At 42.6% G+C, this 22,412-nt stretch overlaps 2 protein-coding genes across 2 annotated transcripts; one reads left to right on the top strand and one right to left on the bottom strand.

Moving 5' to 3' along the window:
* Positions 1–3,219: 3,219 nt before the first annotated feature.
* cryz (crystallin, zeta (quinone reductase)) lies at positions 3,220–8,598 on the bottom strand. Its single transcript, XM_069173288.1, has 8 exons — positions 8,331–8,598; positions 7,164–7,316; positions 6,788–6,951; positions 6,541–6,592; positions 5,827–5,976; positions 5,643–5,744; positions 4,711–4,806; positions 3,220–4,054 (listed from the first exon to the last, which is right to left on the bottom strand). Exons 1-8 carry the CDS (start codon positions 8,436–8,438, stop codon positions 3,893–3,895), a joined length of 987 nt encoding a protein of 328 aa, XP_069029389.1. The 5' UTR covers positions 8,439–8,598; the 3' UTR covers positions 3,220–3,892.
* Positions 8,599–9,351: 753 nt separating this feature from the next.
* dars2 (aspartyl-tRNA synthetase 2, mitochondrial) lies at positions 9,352–20,868 on the top strand. The gene is made up of 17 exons (XM_069173273.1): positions 9,352–9,852; positions 10,515–10,614; positions 12,464–12,530; positions 12,765–12,866; positions 13,173–13,268; positions 13,374–13,497; positions 13,653–13,699; positions 14,408–14,514; positions 15,637–15,706; positions 16,768–16,947; positions 17,048–17,155; positions 17,317–17,379; positions 18,561–18,713; positions 18,802–19,020; positions 19,102–19,212; positions 19,394–19,469; positions 20,410–20,868. Exons 1-17 carry the CDS (start codon positions 9,678–9,680, stop codon positions 20,607–20,609), a joined length of 1,998 nt encoding a protein of 665 aa, XP_069029374.1. The 5' UTR covers positions 9,352–9,677; the 3' UTR covers positions 20,610–20,868.
* The last annotated feature ends 1,544 nt before the right edge of the window (positions 20,869–22,412 follow it).

The following is a 22,412-nucleotide window of genomic DNA, read 5'->3' as shown; positions in this document are numbered from 1 at the left end:
TTGCAATTCAAATTCAAATAAAAAGAATTCAAATTCAGTTTCTGCTGACACATATTTCTGCCCATAAAGCTGCTCGGTAAACACTTTTAAAAGAAAGCTTCAAACATATCTCTTTACTTTAATCACTAGTTCTTCCTGAAGCCTGAAGCACTTCTACAATACCATAACTTTAAAATGCATGTTGCTTTATTGTATTATTCTATTCTATTTTATAAAGGTTTTGTTTTGTGTTTAATTTCATGCATTTGATCTGTTCCTATGCATTTTATTTCTTTTCTATATTTTTAGATGTTATTTTATATCTGTTTTGTGAAACACTGCATGTGTTGCTGCTTTACAAATAAAGTTTATTATTATTATCATTTACAATATGTTCCCGTTCGGTGAAACAAACAGAGTTAGTGGTGGACCATGTTGCCAATATTCATTGATGTCATTTGACCGTTTGAATTCAGCTTGTAAAAACGAAAGTGTGTCTATGGACTAAAGTTCGGGTGCCGGTCGTCATGTTTGTTCTGAGTTGCTCGGCAAACAAAAAGGGATAAATGTGTTGGAAACGCACCGCTGTGTGTGTGTGTGTGTGTGTGCGTGTGCGCGTGTGTGCGTGTGCGTGTGTCATCATTGTCCCCAGAGGATGCTGATGATGGATGACAGCCAGACACTGAGCTGGAGGCCTATCGTGTTTCTGCTGCAGCTCTTCGTCCTCTCTGAAGCTCAAACGTGAGTTACTAACGACGTCTGTAAAACAGAGCGGATCATCAGAGAGAATAACACGAGAGCAACTTCATTACCGAGGGTGATGATGCTTTTATCTTCCTCACGAACAGACAGCTCCACCGACTGATGCAGTTACTTGAAAACAACACGGAAACCTGCAGAATTAAGAGATATTTCAGAGCTATTTAAGCATCATATTGTATGAACAATGATTTCAATGTGCAGCTTTGATCCTCATTAGCGCAGCGTTTTAATGAGACATATCCAGCCTCACGTCACCGGTATGATGGATTATAAAACTATATTATAGTTCTCCTACATTAAAGAGGAGCAAGAAACCACACGAGCATCATTGTTTGTGTTCTTAGTGGTCAGACAAAAAACTTGTATCTGTGCCAGAGGAAATAAAGTCTGCTGAGTCGGAAATATCTTTTAAATCTCTTCTTAAAACAGACTTTTATCGGAGATCCTTTTTCGTTGATTTTAGTCATCAACTCTTCTTTCTTTTATATCCTGTTTTAAATTGTTTTTATGGTTGTTTTATACGATCATTGTGTTTGTTAAAGGCTTGTTAGAGTTCACTTGTTGTTTTGTTTTAATGGTTTATTTTATGTGAAGCACTTTATAACTTGAGTTTAGAAAAGTGCTATGAAAATAAAGTTTATTGTTATTATTATTATTATTATTATTATTATTTTGGAGCTGTTAGTGGTATTGTATATTTTTGTTGTATTTTTGTCTCTATTTGATTTGTGGAGTCTTTGTAGTTGTTTTAATCTTCGTGGTCCTCTCTCACATCTTCGTCTCACACGTCATCTTCATCTCTTTTGTGTTTGTTTTTTCTTCACGTATCTTTTCAGTGTTTCTTTTGAATTCCTCTCGTGCAGTTTAAGTGTCTTTGTTGTGGTTTTGAGAGCGTTTAGCATCTCGTCTGTAGTTCATCTCTTTTTAGTTGACTTGAGTCTCTGTCTTTGTACTTGTGTTGAGTCTCTTTCTAGTTGTTTTGCATCCTGTTGTCATGCTTCTCTTTGCAGGTCTATTTTAGTCTGGGTCTTTAGTATGTATTATAGTATTTTCTCCAGCTAAAAGTAAAATGTTACTGAATGCAAGTTTTATTTAAACACCTGTTTAATTTGGCTTAATTTTGTCTAGTTTACATTAGAGTCAGTTTAACCCTCAACAGGAGGTCTGCTTTATGCCCGTTAGTCACTTTCACTGAAAACAAATTTAAACAAATAATGTCAACAAAAACATTTAAGAAATTTGTGGTGGTTTGGCTCAGATGTAGGAGGGACTGATTGGGGGAGTGGTTCAGGGAAAGGTGCCTGGAGGAGGCTTAATTATCCCCAGCTGAAATCAATGACTGATTGTTCCTCTCTTCCCTTAAAAACTCAAGCAGCAGGACACCAGCTCACTCCTAGGGACACGGAAAGGCTGTACGGCAGGCTGTACGGCAGGCTGTACGGCAGGCTGTACGGCAGGCTGTACGGCAGGCTGTACGGCAGGCTGTACGGCAGGCTGTACGGCAGGCTGTACGGCAGGCGAGCACCAGAGATAAAAGTGATTGTTTGTGTGGAATAAACAAATTGGAACATCGTACTTTGGTGAAGTGTTGTGTGTTCAGCCAATAGAACCCACAGTGACGGCAAAGATGTCTGTCACAAAATTAAAAAGCATTTAAAAAATGCAGGAACGACCATCATGCGTTTACTAATCAGTATTTAATTGTGTTTTATTGGAAGCCCAAATTTGTCATTAATCATATACTAAAAGATATAATTGCAAAACATAAAAGAGAGCAACTATTTGCCGGTTGAGTCTTGGTTTCATCGTCTGCTGGGTCAGTTAATGAACTACTAATTTAAAACAACTGTATTATTGTGACTTTCACTGAAAGGTTTACAAGGTTTGTCACATGTCACATTTCTCTGTTAAGAAGGAGATTTAAGTTTCAGTTTTACGTTCGAAACTCAGTAAATCAGGTTCTCCAATTTATAGCTGAAGGTCACCAGCAAATATTGACCCATAATCCTAATTTTGACTTGATTTTAGTTCATAAACTCTTACCCTCGACTAAAATGAACATACAAGGATTAGAGCTGCAAGATGAAAATCAGATCGTCTAAAACATATTACCAAGCTCTCACCTGTTGACCTGGACCAGCAGCTCGTCCCCTGCTGATGACATCGTTCCCTCCACTCACACATCAACCCAAACGACTGACCTGCAGCTCTGTCTGCTGCTGAAGGATGAAACGCAGCTCCATCGTCCTCCGCTCGCTGCAGGGCTGCAGCACCTTCTGCGTATACGAGTGTGTCGAGCTCAGGTTACCTGGCTGTCCACGGAGCATGCTCAGTAGAGACGTCTGTCACCTGAGAGCCACAGATGTCACGTCTGACTCAGAAGTGAGTCATGTATGAGCCTCGAACTGGAATCTTTAAGTTTAATTCTCTTTTTCCTAAATGACAATACTGTCGAAAAGGACTGAAAGAATCCAAAAATATTCATCATTCATTTTAATTCACAATTTACAGCTGATACAAAATACTAAAATATTGTCCATATTCATTATATCAATCTTCTCAAGTATCTTTAAAACAAAAGACGGAGAAAAGAGGTTCTGAAAGTGAGAATAGATGCTGGCAAAATATAAAAACACATAATCTGGTGAGATATTGTGTCCACTGATGGCTTACAGCTAACAACTAATAACATATTGTCCAGCAGTCAAAATATTTTTTGTGACTCAAGGCCTTTTTCATCACACATCTCCACAACTCAAATGAGGAACTTGTGTTTGTCATACCAGTGAAACTGAAATATACGTTGGCACCTTCATAATTAAATTAGACTCAGTTTACAGTTGTAAACCATCTACAGTGTATTTTCAATGTTTAGAGCGAGAAATGAAATGAACATTTTCCATCTGGAGCCTCTATAATCGTTAATTTATCATTTGTTAAAACATTTATTTCTCAACAATTAAACATCAAAAAGGCTGAATTTCCTCATCATGTACAGTGTAAACATATTTTAGTGACTCAGTTACAAATCAAAAGTGATTTAAGCGTGTCATCATTTTTAATTTTCTCTTCAATGTAACATTAATTAATGTCTCCTCTCTGACAGCAGCCTGAACCCTCCTCAGTCACCTTTGACCTCTGATACGTGTCGTCACATGGTCAGGACGATCTTCCCAGCAGCCCCGGGACTCTCGATGATGTCATGGTGGGACTGAGCGGCCTCGTGGAGCGGATACTGAGAGCCGACGACGGGACGCAGCCAGCCAGCTTCCATCCCGGCGTAGAGCAGCGCGGCGCACTCCTTCTTCTCCTCCTGAGAGGAGAGGAGGAGGAAACAACACCGGGAAACATTTCTCAGGGTTCATCTTCATATTTATGAATCCTGGCTGCACGTCTGAAGCTGTTTGATGTCCAAAATATTCATTTATGTTCTCACTGTCAGTTCGGCAGCTTTAGGTGGTGATACTGTGTTTTGATTGGCCGGTGAAGGAAGACGAGTTTGTTAACAGCACTTATGGTCAAAACACGTTTCTGATAAAGTTTCACAATGAAAGCCTTTTTAAGAAATGAGGGTTTCTGTCCAGTAAAACACTACAGGGCTTTTAATTTGAAATCACACAGGAAGTGTTGAGTATGTAACTTTGACAGGGAAAATGTCAGCAGATCACAGCCAGGCTTCAGGTTTTAATACATCTCAAATGTAATTAGAACAAATGTGACCATCTATTCGTTTTTATTGACTCTCCTGAATGACCCGTTTCAAATCTTCAAGTGCTTAAAACATGCAAATGAAATTCAAACAGATCAACAAAACTGGACATTTTATTTCCTCAGTTGAAGGAGAAAGTGTGGGAGCGTGGTTCTGGTGCGCTCCGGCCTCACTACACTCCTGCATACATCTACAGTATGTCACATGTGTGTCATCATCCCATGTGTGTGTCGGCTGTGTGTGATGTCACTGCTTGGTACCGGTGTAGCGAGGAAAAGGGCCACTCCCATGATGCAGCTCTCTTTGGCCATGGTGTCTCTGGGGTTGATCTCTACGGGGCCTCTGGAGCCGACAACCTGAAGATGAAGGCAGAGATGAAGAGAAAAGGTGTTGGTTCCCCTACATGATGTCTGGTCCAAACATGACTGAACAACACGGTGGTTCTGTTGTTATTGGGACGTTTTAGGGACTCGACTCATCTGAGACCAGAGTCATGTGATAACAGAAACCCAATCCTCAGTATAGAGACGAGGCTGTAGTAGTATCAACCATCAACCATCAGTGACGTCATCATCCATCAGTGATGTCATCATCCATCAGTGATGTCATCAACCAGCAGTGATGTCATCATCCATCAGTGATGTCATCGTCAGTTTGTGAACATTATGAATCCTCCAGTTCAGATTCTGTCCGTCACCATCTTTGCTAGTTCGGAGCGGTTTGGAGCAGGAAGTGACCATATTTGGACGAGCTGGGGGAGGAGCCAGCGGTGGATCTGACTGGAAACCTGACGATACTACGTCCCGCCCACCGATAGCTGTAACCTGACTGCACCACAGGCCTGTCAATCAAACAGACACGCCCCCCAAAACAGGTCTTCTTGAATCTTCTTTTCTAATGAATGAGGGATTATTTTCAGATGGACCTCCAGAAAACTAATAAGAAGGAGTGACTTTAGCTAACAACACCGAGATAACTGATGGACACATTTTATTCACTTTGGATTTGATGAGAGAAGTTGAATAGGAGTCTATGGAGCCGGAGGCTTTTTGGAGCCGACCTCTAGTGGCACTCGCTGGTATTGCAGCTGAAGACACTTCTGGATCGGAACCATTTTACAGACCTGAAGCTACGAATACTTTGAAATCCAGTCCGTGAGTCGTACAGACCGACAGTCTGACGTCCTACTGACCGTCACACGTCCTCCGTAGGTCAACATCTGGAGGTCTCTACTGAGGTTGACGTTTGACAGCATCTCCACGATCACATCGACCCCTCGACCTTCTGTCGCTTCCTGGAACACACAAACACAAAAAGTGATGACCGCTGTTTGAAAGTGTTTTTTTTCCTGCTGGACGTCCTGTGTGTGTGACCACCATGATTTTGTCGGTGTATCCGTCCTCTCTGTGATTGAAGGCCCGGTGAGCTCCACTGTCGAGAACAAGCTTCATCCCCTCGGGTGTCCCGGCGGTCCCGAAGACTCTGAGGCCCAGAGCGCGGGACAGCTGGCACGCAGCCACGCCCACCTGATGGAGAGAAAAAACACCACCTATGAAATTAGAGCACAACTATGGAGGGTAACATGCTGTGAATAAAAGACCTTCAGTAGATCACAGGAGTATGAGTCATATAAATGAGAGTTATGTATCCATCTATGGTTACTACTGACTGGACATATTGATAGATTGATTGATTGATTGATTGGTTGATTGATTGATTGATTGATTGATTGATTGATTGCCAACAGCTTACTCCTCTCTATTTCTGTCTACATTAATTGACTGATAGCTAATTTGTAATATATTTGCACCTCGAAAGTAGAATATTGATTATGATGACTGCATTTAAAAAAAATTAAGTTTTAAGACCAAAAGTCATTTAATTTAGAAAACTGTAAAATTAGCAAAGCTGCTATCATACATTTTTTTTTTCATTTCTATGCAAAAATAACTTTTCAGTCTGCATCTTCTTAACCAAGGCAGTAATGAACCTGTACATAATAACTGGGGGTCAGTGGAGGCCCCCCACTCTGCTTTTTTACTTTATATTTCTTCTTTCACTGATATAGAAAACCTGAAGATCAGCCTCACCCCCCCGCTGGCTCCGTGGACGAGGACGGTCTCTCCAGCCTTGGCACGAGCTCTGCAGGGCACGACACAGCAGGTAAACAAGACCAGGTCAAAACTCGGTGGACGGCTGGACTGTGTATGAAAGACTGGAGGGCTTTTAATGTGAAACAGATACAGGAAATTGCAGCATTCAGCCAACCAACGGTGTGCGTTTAAATGACTGGACTGCAGTTATGGGTATCATCTTCTACTGTTCTTCGCCTCTCACTTGTGCACCAGAGCTCTGTAGGCGGTGAAGTACGGGATCCCGACAGAAGCTCCCTGCAGGAAGTCCAGAGCAGCCGGCAGCTTGTGGACGCAGTCTTCAGCTGCCACGGCGAACTCAGCGTAACCTCCAGACTCTGTGGCCGTGGTGAACACACGGTCCCCTGTCTGCAACACACACACACACACACACACACACACACACACACACACACACACACACACACACACACACACACACACACACAGATCAAAATGGATTTAGCAAATTCCGCACACCAGCGACTGCCCGGCTGTTCACGATATGGATGATCTAAGTTTTATTGAAACGTACTGACATTCCCACAAAGTTATTTATTTATTTATTTTTTAATTCTGACCTTTAGAGCAGTGACTCCTTCTCCCACAGCGTCCACCACTCCGGCTACGTCCGAGCCCGGCGTGTACGGCAGGGCAGGCCGGCGGGCGTACGTCCCAGACCGGATGTAGGTTTCTACAGGATTCACTCCGCAGGCGTGGACACGGATCAGCACCTACATCACCGACACGACGGATGAAAGACATTTAACACTGCACATACAGAGAAAAATAAAGCACAAGACAAAATAAAAACACTGGCCCATATTTCCACGTTAGACTTGTGTAGCACGTTTCCCAGATTTTAAACGCTACTGCTCTTTTTTTAATTTGTATATCTGCAGTGTTGCATCTTCATATTCACAACTGTGTCAGCTGTGATTGGCGCCATCGTGGAAGCTCTGCACCCACACAGAGACGTCCATCACTGACCGTATTAATGCACATTTAAATTCATACACACACAAACGTACACATGGCTGAGCTTTTCTAAATGGGCTGTAAACCAGATCCCATCAGTCCCTAAAATCTATGCAGAGAAGAAGAAACTGAGCTGTTTACTGAACCTTTTAAAGAATCAAAATTATTATTATGAAATTTTAAATTGCATATAGTTTTATCAATGTGACACATTTATTAATTTATCTATGATTAGCGACAAAGTATAAAGTTTCTTACATTTACCATATTTAGTTTTTTTTTTAATCTATTTGACATCTATTACATATTATAAACAGTTTCCTCTGTTAACAGGAGAATGAAGTCGATCTCTGAACTACTTTTGGATTAAAGATCAAAACAAGACAAAGCGGCTTTAGGCTATTTATTATGAAAATAGCATATAAATAGATTTTTAGAAATATATCTAACAGTTAGCTTTGAAATATGACACATCGTCAATATGTTGAAATATACATTTTCACAAATATTTCATTATAAAACATTCAGTGATCTTTTTCGTGTTTTCTGCCCCGTTTAGATAGTCGTGTATGAATTAAGATACATTAGATTATTATAAAGTGAAATTAAAGGTGATGCATGAACCGGACTGACACCAGATGATCTGTATGTCTGTGTTTGTACATATGAAGACATGAAGCAGCAGGTTTGTGTTTTACATTTCCCCGCTGCTGTGTGACTGCAGGCTCTCTGACCTCCACCTGTTATCCGCTCTGCAGCGGGTGTCTCACCTGTGCGTGTCCGGGCTGAGGGACCGTCACTCCGGAGGACAGTGTGAGGACAGACGCAGCTCCGAACTCACTCACTGTGATCGCTCTCATCAGCCTGCAGCCCGACATGTCTGCGCGCGCATACACACGCACACACGCACACACGCACGCACACACACACGCACACACCACAGAGAGATGAACAAACTTTGACAAACACGGACTCTTCCTCAGTCTGACACCATGAAGTGTAATGCTGCTGCTTCTTCTTCCTCTTTCAATGTTAGTCGTTCAGCATCCGGTCCTGTCTCATCGGCGCCCCCTCCTGGACGATTGTTTTATAAACGCTTAACTTGAGTATTTCTACTTTGAACAACTTATTTCACCCACTCCTCTACATCTGAGACAAATACTGCACTTTCCACTCCGTTACATTCCTCTGATTTAGTTAGAGTTACAATTCTTCATACACTTCCTGTCCAGTGAAAACAAATTTGGCGTGTTTGAATTTTTATGACCAACTAAATGAATAAATGTTCCTTTTAAGGGGTTTAATTTTTAAGCTAAATAAACTGTGTAAAAACTCCCTGTGATCACCTGGAAATGATCACAAAGCTGAAAACAAGTGGACCAGGCCCGAAACAAGAGGCTCCAAACATGGTGATTTTATAGAATATGATATGATATGATATGATATGATATGATATGATATGATATGATATGATATGATATGATATGATATATGATATGATGATATATGAATATGATCATATATTATTATCAAAATAACCAACGGATATAAAGCAGTTAAAATTATTTAGTGTATTCATATTTTACATCTACTTTACATATATTTATATTCCATATTGTGTATATATTATTTGTATATGCAGTCTATGACCTGAATACTTCTTCCATCACTGGTGATAATTTATCTTTTGGCCATGTCTGCCATTATTTCTCCCTTTCTAAATCGATCATATCGCAGATTGACTAGTTTGGGCTGCCGTCATGACGTCATATCCGTTTGCGCAGCCGCGAATCTTACGTGAACGCTTCAACATTGACGTGACAGGAGACCACACTGATCAGCTCGTCCGCGCGAGCAGAGAGCAGCGAAACCCGCCCGGCACCAGAACCGCCGACATACGGAACCGGGACCAGATGAAGCGCCTGCGGCAGGGCGGTGTTCCGGTCCGGGTCCAGGTCCGGGTCTCACAGTCAGTCCGGATGTGTTGAATAATGGTGAAACTATGTAAGAGAAGAGCTCGCGCGTGCTTTCATCCCACAGTGTGACCCGCTGGTGACTGTGACGTGACTGTGACGTGACTGTGACGTCAGCCTGCTGCTTCACTGTGTTAGGAAGACATGGCTTCTCCAAGCAGACTGGTGCTGCGGAGGCTCCTCAGTGGACTCCGAGCTCCATCAGGATGGTACCGGACCTCAACCTGGACCTCCAGACCAGGACGTCTGCTGCACAGACCTCAGATCAGACACGTGAGCTGCTGGAACACCCTGAACAAGTCTGCTGCTCCTGGCACAGGTAATATACACCTGAATCTGACCTTTAACCTTTAACCAAATCATCTGACCTTTAACCGAATCATCTAACCTTTAACCAAATCATCTGACCTTTAACCTTTAACCGAATCATCTGACCTTTAAACTTTAACCGAATCATCTGACCTTTAACCTTTAACCGAATCATCTGACCTTTAACCTTTAACCAAATCATCTCAACTTTAACTCTTCATCTCAACTTTAACTCTTAAACCTCAACTTTGACTCTTCACCTCAACTTTAAATTTCCCCTGGGGGATTAATAAAGTAACTACCTAACCTAACTTTAACTCTTCATCTGGCTGCTCTCTGACTGCAGCTGCTTGTCTGAAGGGTTTTAGTCTGTCTGCACTGACTGTAAACATACAGAAGTGTGTGGTGAGCGGTTTAAACTGCTCTACAGTATCTGTGATCCCTGATGTTCATGCTGAAGTATCACCTCTGTTTCTGTGTAAAATGGAAGTCTTTAATCAAATCAGTGTAACATCTTTTTAGATTTAGATTAGATTAGATTTAGACTTTATTAATCCCACAGTGGGGAAATTTAGTTGTCACAGCAGCATAGAAACACAAAAAGGTGCACACAGTATGAAAAATAGATGATTGCCCACTGAGAATGTGACGTGTCCTCTGATTGGTCCTCAGGTCGCAGCAGTCTGTCGTTCAGGAGTCACACCTGTGGAGAGCTCCGACTGGACCATGTGGGAGAGACGGTCGCTCTGTGTGGTTGGGTCCAGTACCTCAGGTATTCATCTCACTGCCGGTTCCTCTGTGTGGTTGGGTCCAGTACCTCAGGTATTCATCTCACTGCCGGTTCCTCTGTGTGGTTGGGTCCAGTACCTCGGGTATTCATCTCACTGCCGGTTCCTCTGTGTGGTTGGGTCCAGTACCTCGGGTATTCATCTCACTGCCGGTTCCTCTGTGTGGTTGGGTCCAGTACCTCGGGTATTCATCTCACTGCCGGTTCCTCTGTGTGGTTGGGTCCAGTACCTCGGGTATTCATCTCACTGCCGGTTCCTCTGTGTGGTTGGGTCCAGTACCTCGGGTATTCATCTCACTGCCGGTTCCTCTGTGTGGTTGGGTCCAGTACCTCGGGTATTCATCTCACTGCCGGTTCCTCTGTGTGGTTGGGTCCAGTACCTCGGGTATTCATCTCACTGCCGGTTCCTCTGTGTGGTTGGGTCCAGTACCTCGGGTATTCATCTCACTGCCGGTTCCTCTGTGTGGTTGGGTCCAGTACCTCGGGTATTCATCTCACTGCCGGTTCCTCTGTGTGGTTGGGTCCAGTACCTCGGGTATTCATCTCACTGCCGGTTCCTCTGTGTGGTTGGGTCCAGTACCTCGGGTATTCATCTCACTGCCGGTTCCTCTGTGTGGTTGGGTCCAGTACCTCGGGTATTCATCTCACTGCCGGTTCCTCTGTGTGGTTGGGTCCAGTACCTCGGGTATTCATCTCACTGCCGGTTCCTCTGTGTGGTTGGGTCCAGTACCTCGGGTATTCATCTCACTGCCGGTTCCTCTGTGTGGTTGGGTCCAGTACCTCGGGTATTCATCTCACTGCTGGTTCCTCTGTGTGGTTGGGTCCAGTACCTCGGGTATTCATCTCACTGCCGGTTCCTCTGTGTGGTTGGGTCCAGTACCTCAGGTATTCATCTCACTGCTGGTTCCTCTCTGTGATGGAACCACAGACAACAACAAATTAATCTGTAACTATTTTAATAATCAAACAGTCGTTTTAGTCATTTCTTTAAACCAAGATGGTGATTTAAGTGTCTCAGTCTTGGTGGTTCCTAGTCTTGACAGGGTTCCTACCGGGTCGAGGAACTTCTACAATATCATGCAATTAAAAGCGTTTTCCGGACATAAAAAGTCAGAGAATTGATTATTTTTCGGCCAAATTATGAATTTATTATTTGCATGTTTAACTTTACTTCCCATCTATTAAAATCTGTTTTCCATGAAGTATTTTTCTGCGATGTTGTTTAATCTCTTTCCTGAGTGGTTTTATCTTCCTGTTCATCAACCATCACTTCAGTCACTGATCACTTCTTTTTTCCTGAAGCTGCTAACAAAGGCAACAAATTTAATGAGCTTTATCTAAAAAAACTATGATGTCAAAGATAAGAGTGCATGACAACAGTTAAAAGTAAAGTTTGTAAAACTACTATTGACCTATCAGGGGAGGGAGCACTTCGCAGCCATGGCAACAGCAAGAAACATGAAGCCGACAGGAGCATCAACTTTAAACCAGGTGCAATAAAAACAACATTTTGTACTGAAATTGGCTGTAAACTAGTAAATATAGCTGCAAATTGCTGGGAATAAAAATAACGTAGCATTAAAGGACCATTCATGTTTGTACAAAATTTATTTGGCAATACTTTTAATATCTGAGGTATTTCAGTCAGGATCAGTTAACTGTTCTCATCATCTTCATGTTTAGATGTCCTTCTGCTCTCCAGACCATCTGCTCAGTTTTAAGCGTGATGAGAAGACCACATGTGTATTTACATCATATTATAAAGGATAAAACTCTTCCTCAGGCTGTTTATAGAAAGAATAATGTTTTAATAATGTGTTTCTGTCTCCAACAGACAAGACCTGTTCGTCATCCTGCGAGATTTCAGTGGCTTGATTCAAGTTCTGGTTCCACAGGACGAAGTACGGAAGAAAACAATTCAATACCACTATACAATCTATTGTTTCTATTCTAGCTAATGAAACATTATTAATAATACGACATATGTTAATAATAATAATAATGATGGAAAGCTATTGATGATAATGATATAAAACTATTTACGGCTCAGATGTTGAATATTCTGCTTTCAAATCACCATAAAATAATGTAAAAAAAATCACAGAAATGTGACACTTTTTTTTTCTGTTTTGAAGTCTGCAGGTAATTTAAAAGCGGTGATGTGTGACCTCACAGCCGAGTCTGTCGTCAAGGTTACAGGAACAGTCCGACAACGACCAGCGGGACAGGAGAACAAGGTTGGGACTTCAACTCTCCATCTGAACCCTCCTGAAAACAAACAGTTTGAGCTGCAGCCGAGTTAAGAGGATATTTGTTGAAGAGTAACTCACATACCATCGGTCTGGCTGGAAACCAGTGATCCTGACTGCTAAAGGAAATGTCAACAATAGTGTGAACAAGCCTGTCAGTCAAAGCTTTAATTACTTTCCTGTAATTTGATCAGTTTCAGGTTCCTCTCTGCAGCATGGTGATGAGGTGATTTTAGAACATCTGATCTTTATAGAAGTCATTTCTCTGTCTCCTTTATGTCGTGTTCCCATCAGGTGATGCCGACAGGAGGAATCGAAGTCCTGGCTGAGAGTGTGGAGGTCTTCAACGTGTGCAGGAAGCTGCCTTTTGAGATTAAAGACTTTGTCAAAGTGTGTGACCTCTGACCTCCATGCATGTGCACTATTTAGCGCACTTTATTTAGTAGTTGTTATTCATTAAGAGAGGTTGTGTTGTTTTTTTTGGTTTGACTGCAGAAATCGGAGTCTTTGCGGATGCAGTTTCGGTACCTGGACCTGAGGTCGTCACAGATGCAGAAGAACCTCAGGCTGAGGTCTGAGCTGGTGATGAAGATGAGAGAATTTCTCTGTAACATGCACGGTGAGGACAGAGAGCTTCTTTTTCTCTTTAGGATTTCCCCCAAACATCAAGAACCAACATGGACAAGCATCCTGTCTCTGATGCTGCCGAGTCCAGTCCTCTTCAGCTGGAACGTGTCCCGATTCTCACTTTGTGTTTTTGTCTGTAATTTTCAGGTTTTGTGGATGTGGAAACTCCAACTCTGTTCAAAAGGACACCAGGGGTAAGAAGGTCCTCGCGTCTTTTCGCGATTTTACACAGAACACATTTTGCAGCAGAAACATGCAAAGAAAAAAAAGTATCTTCAGTGTCCTCTGACATCAGTTTGAGAAAGCTCCTATAGACTGAAATGAAGTGAACATAGCCTCTGTGAAGCCCCCAACAGGTTTCCTGAAGAGCAGTTTTTAGGCTCAGTTCCAGGTGGTTCTCACCGTCTCTGTCAGGTGACTCAACCTGACTGATCCAAAAACGGGCAAAGAGGTGACGCATGGTTGAAGCCTGGTAGCTGAGACCTGTAGGCAGCTTGCTGACTGTGAAGACACCCACTTGTCACTCACAGCAACCCTTCCCATTATTATGCATAACTTAGTCCTTAGTACAGTTGGCATAAATGGGAACATTTGGTATAGAGACCAAAACTATATATTGTATTCGGCCATGTTTACAAGCCTGTATCCAAAATTGTTGGGATTTAATTGAAAATAGACCAAAGACAACATAAAATAAACAATGTTTTATTCTTGGGTCTGTGGGGATCGACTCCCTTTTGAAGTCAGCCTCCAGTGGCCATTTGAGGAACTGCTGTCTTTGGCACTTTAATATTCATTTGTCAGCCTGAGCTCCTCCAGCGGGCTCCTTCCAGGCCTTCATATGATTTCTGTAAAATGTATTTTGTTGTGTGTTTGTTTGTTTGTGTGTGTGTGTGTTTCAGGGAGCCAAAGAGTTTGTGGTTCCCTCCAGAGAGCCCGGTCTGTTTTACTCTCTGCCTCAGAGTCCTCAGCAGTTCAAACAGCTGCTGATGGTGGCCGGGGTCGACAGGTGGGTGGAGCCTGCTTTAACTGTCACTGGACACTTCATGATCTCAGACGCTGTTAGCTGCTCAACTAAGAGACAGATGTTTCTTTCAGGAGTAGAGCCCAAATACAGAGCTGAAAGACAGGGAATATTGGACCTAGAACTATTAGATGATCACGAATACAAAATTAACTGCGTGAACACGATGAGACATGATGGCTCGATGAGCAAATAAATAACTTCGAGAAAAAGTTGATTTCGTCTCACAAGGAGATGATCAGGAGTGGAAAGAGCACTGGAAATTGTGCTCCAGTAAAAGTTATGTTCCTTTTAAAGACACTATATTACAGGGCAAGTAAAATTAATTTGTATATCACATTTATGCAACAAGACAATTCAAAGTGCTTTAGATGAAATATAAAGGCATTAACAGCAAAATGTAAAAACAATAGATATAAATTAAAAAAGTAAAAAAAAACTGAAATGCAACAGTAAAAGTTTGAGCTTCACTTTTACAAACTTTTACTGTTGCATTTCTGTTTTATGTAACAGAAGTAAGAGATTCTGGGAATTTTTTTCCCAGAATCCCAAAGTACAAGGTGATCAAATCAAATCAGGAAAGAGCAGCAAACATTCATATTTAAGAAGCTGTGATATTTTTTTTTGTGTTAGTTTTGAACCATAAATCGAATGTGGAACAGAAAAGCCGAACATGAAAAGTTGAAAATGTGTTAAAAGTAAAAAAGCAAGTCAAACATGTCGCTGCATGTACGTCATTCATCAGAGAGAACAACGAACAACAGATTCAGACGCTTTTAATCAATCACAAATAATCCTACTAAATCCTTAGTCCTTGCAAAGTAGCTACAGCTGTTCAATGACAAGAGTAAACATGCAGTAAAAATACTGTATATTAGTGGAAATCATCAAGTTTAGTACAAGTAGTTCAAAGTCAAGGTACGAGTTACCTGCCTGACTCAAACCCCTAGAAGACGTCTGAACCTGCTTCTGTCTCTGGATCTGAAAACCTCCCCGTTTCAAACAGCCATCGTCCCTCCGGAGACGTTGTCACCGCTCTGCTCCACCCGTCCGGGACTAACGTCCAGCGGTGTGGGACGGGGACGTCCTGTGTGTCTCCTGCTGCAGGTACTTCCAGATCGCTCGCTGCTATAGAGACGAAGGATCCAAACCAGACAGACAGCCTGAGTTCACCCAGGTGAGAGGGAGGAGGACACACACACACACACACACACACACACCCATACACACACACACACACACACACACACACACACCCATACACACACACACACATACACACACACACACACACACACACACACACACACACACACACACACACACACACACACACACAGACAGACGCGCGCACACAGGTTTCACACACCTCCATTTATGATTTAATATCTACAATTTCTAACTCTTCTCTCTAAGAACTTGGATTAACAACGTGAAGAATCAGTGTGATTTAGAGCAGTGAGGATTCCCACCAGTTTTTAACAGTGTAATAAAGTAAGTGTGTGTTCCCAGACTGGGAGTCAGACCGCCGAGCGGTTGTTCTCCAAACCCATTAAACCGTCGGGTCCTTCAGACAACAGTTACAACAGACACATCATGTTACAGTGATGTAGAAATCAGCTGTTAATCATTTACATGTTTTAGAAATAAAGCGTACCTGTGTTTCGTCATGTGGAGTGACTCACCGACACGTCCGTCAGAGTCATGAAACTAAAGTCAGCGTCACGGTCGGATTCAGACTCAGTGTCGGTTTTTGTGAGCAGAACGAGTGAAACGGGTAAAAAAGTCCTTTCAGGGAGCTTCCTGCTGCTGAATGGGATTTTTTTTGTATTATTATTAAAAGTACTCTTAGATTTGAAAAGAGTATGTGGTTGTTATTTAGCCTTTCTGAGGCTGCTGCACAGTTAAACCAGTGAATTTTATTTTATAAAAAACCTGCTTCGGTCTGCAGGGAGAAGAGGTTCTTGGGAAATTCTGTTCAGTACACGATCTGAAAAGTTTGGTCCCGTCAGTGTTTTGCACAACTTCTACATGTTGACTCAAAGTTTCACCAACGAAAATCAACAGTTTGTAACTTTATTGTCCAGCATGATAAAATATCACACGAGTAAAGAAAGCACGGCTTTGAGTTTCTTTTCCTTTTGGTTTAGATGCCGAATTAGTTTTTGGTCCCGGTCCATCTGGACCTGGTCTCCATGAATATGTGATGTGAAAGGTTGGACTGACTGTCTCTCCCAGGTGGACATAGAGATGTCCTTCGTGGACCAAGCAGGCGTCATGTCCCTGGTGGAGGGTCTGCTGCAGCACTCCTGGCCTGCAGAGAAAGGTCCGGTGGAGGTTCCTTTCCAGACGGTGACGTATGAAGAGGCCATGAGGGACTACGGTGTGGACAAACCTGACACCAGGTTCAGCATGAAGGTGGGACGGCTATCAGAGCTCAGGTCAACTGGACGGCTTTACTTACTGTTACTGTGTTGTTGGAAAGAAAACTCATCTCCTGTTCTGTGTCTCTGTCCAGCTGATGGACCTCAGTGAGGTCTTCTTATCCACGGAGATTGAATTCCTGAGATCAGCTCTCAGCCAATCAGGAGGCTCCGTTCAGGCCATCTGTGTCCCCGGTGGAGCAGTAAGAGCACACACACACACACACACACACACACACACACACACACACTCACACACACACTCATTGACTGACTGACTGACTGACTGAGTTTATTGAGTGCCCATCAGCTTATTCTTGTGTCTCACTGATGTCTGCCGTCTCTGTTCTCCGTTTCATGACAGAAACTTTTCTCTGGGAAAGATTTGGAGGAACTGAAACAAACGGCAAAGACTCAGTTTGGACAGGTAGATCCGTCTCAGCTCCTTCTCTCCTCTTTTACTCATCTGACAAAAAAAATGGAGGGCAATCAAACTATGAAACAAAACAAGCAAACAATATATAAATTGAATTAATGCAATCCAGTGCTGCGGCAGCCCTGCAACAGATAATGTATATTAATAATAGATCATAATAATAGATAATAATGTGAAGCTTGTAAAGTTACTCCTTTAAAAACCTCAAGTCAGATTTAAGGTTTTCTCAATAACATTTAATATTAATAACAAAATATCAGCAGTCAGGGTTAAATCTTGATTAATTAAAAGTTTATCACCCAACAACTCGACCTTCATCAGGAATGTGTGGTTTGTGACTCCGTAAGATTTGATTGGCAGATACCAAACAATCAAAATAACAAACAAACAAATGTTGACGTTTATCAGCCAGAAAGGTTGAATTCATTCAGATTATTGATTAAAAAAAAACACAGCACACTATATATCACAGTTCAGTGTGTCGTATGTTAACACTGGACTGATTTAATTCATTCAAGTATTGAACAATATAAAAACATCTGGGATGTGAGAATTCTGAAAAATAACATCTGAACAGATGTGACAGTCTTCTGATTTGTCAAAGTAGAAGTTGTATTTTACAATTCATTCAATGTTCACTTTATTTGCGTGGTTTAGAGGGACAGGTTGCTCAGCTAATTTATTTACAGCTGCAAACTGATAAGATGCAGATTTACATGAGAATTCATGTAAACTGGAGGTTGAACCATAAACAGAGATCAGCTGTTTTCATATTTGAATAAGCTCCTCTGTCATAATTAAAACAACTGGAGAACGAACACAAACTGATGTTTGAGTCTGAGAACATTTTATTTGATCGGGATCAGCTCCAACAGGATGAGTGTTTGTCGGACCTCCTGTTCATAGACTGGTGCAATTCATCTCAAACGGGCCTGCTTACCTTTTCCATCTAAGCCCCGCCCACTTTAGAGGAGTGAAAACAGCACAGAGAAAAAAGAAACAAGAAATAATGCACATCATAACGCAGTTATGATTCACGTGTCCACAAAATGACAGCAATCCAATAAGATCACCGCAAACTAGCCTGTCAAAAACAAGCAGCTCCTCTCCGATCCATCCTGAACACAATCAGAAGGTCAGAGCGTTTTTCTAACGGTGAGTTCTGTCTGAAGGAGCTGAGCCCGGTGCCGGTCCGAGCCGACGGGACGGTGAAATCTCCCCTGAAGAAGCTGCTGTCCGTCTCCGTCACAGAAGATCTGCTGAGGAGGACTGGAGCCGGACCAGGAGACCTGCTGCTGATGGCTGCTGGCTCCGCCCACTCTGTGGTGAGACACTTCATGTTGTTGGACAACACAGGAAGGAAAGTCAGCAGTGAATCTATGAGCTTCATCTGTCTCTCTGCTGCGTGCTCAGCGCCCCCTGCTGGGCCATCTGCGCCTGCAGTGTGCACAGCTCCTGGAGTCTCGTGGCGTGTCGGTCCGCGACCCCTCCGCCTTCCACTTCCTGTGGGTCGTGGACTTCCCGCTCTTCTTACCCAGAGACGACGACCCGGAGCAGCTGGAGTCGGCCCATCATCCCTTCACCGCCCCGCTGCCGGAGGACTCGCAGCTCCTCTACACAGATCCACACCAGGTGACGTCCTGTCTTTACGTTTGTTTTCATGTGTACAAATAAAAGCGTGACTGTGGGTGTGACGCGTGGCGTCCTCCACAGGTTCGGGGGCAGCACTACGACCTGGTGTTGAACGGCTGTGAGGTCGGAGGAGGATCCATCCGCATCCACCGGGCCGCCGAGCAGCTGCACGTCCTGAAGAAGATCCTGAAGGTCGGTGACGTGTCCGTAAAGATGCCGGCTCTTCTCCCTCTGCCCGTCAGCGTTAGATACGTTCCTCTCGGCTGAGAAAGAGTTCTGGATTTGTTAGTTATGATATATTGTACTCGCGGTCAGCCTGACTTTAGAGGATAAATTCCAGCTTGTTAAAGGTTTGAAGGTGTTTTTCCTGCAGGAGGATGCCGGTCTGCTCTCCCACCTGCTGGAGGCTCTGGACTCCGGAGCTCCACCTCATGGAGGCATCGCTCTGGGTACGTTCAGTTAGTTACTTTAAAAAACATCACGTATGCTTTTACACAGTAAAAAGTGTCTCAGTGTAACAACGCAGAGGGCAGCGTTGTAATATTCCGTTGGACCTCATGATGGCAGTGTTGTTCGACTGTTAGTTACCTAAACCGACAGCTTCCCTGTGTTCTGGATCACGTACTGTTTCTTTTTACTTTCAGTAGTACTGCAGCTTCCATTAACAAGTATGTACTGTTGCATGTAAAAAAACTACTCCATCATAAAAATGTGTCTTGACCTTTGACCCTCTTGGTTCACTGTCATACTAAATAGTATGTTAGTTTGGACACTGGACTGCAGGGCTTGTTCGTATTTGGTTTTGTGTTACATACAATGTTGGTGCAGCACCTGAATCACAGTGATCAGTGTGGATCACATTTAGGTCCAGTCGGCATCGCTCAGCAGGATGAGACGGGAGGAACAGGAAATAAAATCAACTTTCAATAAACACGTTTTTTTTTTAAATGACTGTAATAATCTCATAAATGAAATAACATGTGTGGAGTTCACAAGCTATTTCATGTCCCTGCTGCTTTTTGCCGCACCACACAAGGAAGGCTGATTTTGGTCTGACTGCAGCTTTAGGGGGCGGAGTCTAAAACAGTGTCAGATCTGCTGAGTGTGGGGATACTGGGGACAGAGATGTGGGGCCAAGGGCCGGCGCTGATGGCGCTCTGAGGGCCCGACACACTGGAGAAGAGGAGGAACCGAGAGGATGCGGAGGGATCGGTGAACCAACTCTGATGGGACAAGTTATGGGACACTCAAGTTGTCCGAAGGGTTAAAGTGCTGCATGGAGCTCTGTCATGTGTTATTACCACTAGACATCCAGAGTTATTAAGGTAAAAGGGTGAAAATGGTTGTATATTTATCAAGTTGAGTAATTGCTCCTCCCTGCTGCTCCAGGTTTGGATCGGCTGGTCTCCATCATGGTCGGGGCTCCCAGCATCCGTGATGTCATCGCCTTCCCCAAGTCGTTCCGCGGCCACGACCTCATGAGCCACGCACCCGACTTCATATCGGAGGAGGAACTGAAGTCTTACCACATCTCTGTCCAATGGCCAGCAGAGCGAGGAGGAGGAGGAGGGGGAGGAGGAGGAGATTAAAGAGACATCGGGAGAAAGAGGCCGTACTGTCTCGGATCACTGTAACCGTGACAACAGAGGAGAACAGCGTGAGGACGATGAGGCTGAGACGTGCAGACAGCCGGCTGGCAGCAAAGACACTGAAGACTAAAATATCTCTGCCAGCTGGCCAGCAGAGACGAGGAGGAGGAGGAGGAGGAGGAGGAGGATTCCTGATGTTCCTCCCAGACAAACACCTCATAACATCATTCTTTAGTAAAATAAAGTCCCGTTTGAAGGAGGTGCGACTCGTCTGACTCTGAACAGCTGCTGATCTCATGTTTAGTTTGAATGTGAACCAACTTTAAACACACTGGGAGCTTTATTCTACTGCAGGTTGAAGGTGTTCACGAACACCACTTTTAAACAGCTGTAGTTTGTATTTAAAGGAGTGTTTCACCCACATAAACAGGGACAAATATTTTGATGCCATGCAGACACAACGGTGAAGAGAAATCGACAGCGACTTCACAAACGGCTGCTTCACTCTGAGACTGAAGATCAGCTGCATCCTTAAAGTCCTGAATGGATTCATCAGCACTCATTCACTCAGCTGTTTCACTTCTATTCTCTTTCTTTAGTTAATGAGGTCGTTAAACGTCAGAAACTTATTCCTCATTGTAATCGCATCATAATTTTGTTATATTTCAAGCAAAAATGCCAAAACATTTAATATGGTTCCAGTTTGTCCAATGATAGGATTTGCTGCCTTTTTTATTCAGTCTAATTTAAATATATTTGGTTCACAATCACATAAAATGAAGGAAACCTACTATTTACAGTGATAAGATGAGTAAACAAGATAATAAATGACATGGTTTCAGACTCAGATGGGCTGTTCTCACTGTTTTCTGTCATTTTCTAAGATAAATATGATTATTTTGGAGAGTTTTTACACAATGTTTTTACACAATGTTTTAGAAAGTGAGTTCTGAAGAGTAATATATTGTAAGTTCATATACAATGTCGAACGGGGAGAAGATAAATTAAAATAACCTCATATGAACACCTGCAAATGACAGATAATCGTCATATTAAAATATGACTGCATTTAAAACATGGTTTCAGTTTTATTAACTTACAAAGAAATGACCAAAAACTATACATTCAAAAGTATTTTTATCTGATTTTAAGTCGGAGACAAATAACGCGTAAAGCAACGCATCGGTGGAGGAGAGAAAAAAAAAGGAGCACGACAGAAACAATTAAACATAAATTAATATCGAAGCATTTCCAAACAGCTGTTGAATTCCTGTCCAGTGTTGTTGTATCAGGTGTGAGCAGTGATGTTCACCAACCGCTGATGTCACGGGACATTAAACAAGGCGTATTGTTGCTGCTGCACACTGACTCTCAGTCGTCAGGTCTTCACTGTCCAGCAGGAGGAAATAGTTTCCACAGCGAGGCAGCTTAAAAAAAATTAAAAAAGCCAAATATCAAGTGAGTAAACTTTACAATCTAAACAGAATACAAGAAAGAAAGTTGATAAAAAGCAGAAACAATAAGGATAAGATAAAGTACGGAGTGTTTCTGAAGTTATGGACCGTATAGGACACTCTTCGTACTGCATGAAACTGTCTCCTGGTTCTGTGACCAGCGTGGAGGAGGTGGTACTGCAGTGATCTCCAAACTATGAAGAGCCATTACTACCAGTAAAAATAATTATGAACTAAAAAGTTATTAATGGTAAATCAAAATTATGCATTCAAATCTGAATTATTTGCTAAAATGTTAAAATTATGATGATAAAAAGTCCAAAATATGTTTGACTTGTTTTATGACTAA

Source organism: Embiotoca jacksoni, unplaced genomic scaffold, assembly GCF_022577435.1.
Source record: "Embiotoca jacksoni isolate LCO1_2020_lvr unplaced genomic scaffold, fEmbJac1.0.p SCAF_59, whole genome shotgun sequence".
NCBI classification, from domain to species: Eukaryota; Metazoa; Chordata; class Actinopteri; family Embiotocidae; genus Embiotoca; species Embiotoca jacksoni.
This window is presented reverse-complemented; position numbering and strand designations above follow the sequence as displayed.

What these genes read in the sequence shown, in the direction of transcription:
- cryz (XM_069173288.1), bottom strand. Translation starts at nt 8,438, where the DNA reads ATGTCGGGCTGCAGGCTGATGAGAGCGATCACAGTGAGTGAGTTCGGA. An exon ending in GATACACCGACAAAATCATG is followed by an intron (nt 5,745 to 5,826) that starts GTGGTCACACAC and finishes TGTGTGTTCCAG; the next exon opens with GAAGCGACAGAAGGTCGAGG. An exon ending in CCCTTTTCCTCGCTACACCG is followed by an intron (nt 4,055 to 4,710) that starts GTACCAAGCAGT and finishes CTCTCCTCTCAG; the next exon opens with GAGGAGAAGAAGGAGTGCGC.
- dars2 (XM_069173273.1), top strand. Translation starts at nt 9,678, where the DNA reads ATGGCTTCTCCAAGCAGACTGGTGCTGCGGAGGCTCCTCAGTGGACTC. An exon ending in TTCTGGTTCCACAGGACGAA is followed by an intron (nt 12,531 to 12,764) that starts GTACGGAAGAAA and finishes TCTGTTTTGAAG; the next exon opens with TCTGCAGGTAATTTAAAAGC. An exon ending in ATGGTGGCCGGGGTCGACAG is followed by an intron (nt 14,515 to 15,636) that starts GTGGGTGGAGCC and finishes CTCCTGCTGCAG; the next exon opens with GTACTTCCAGATCGCTCGCT.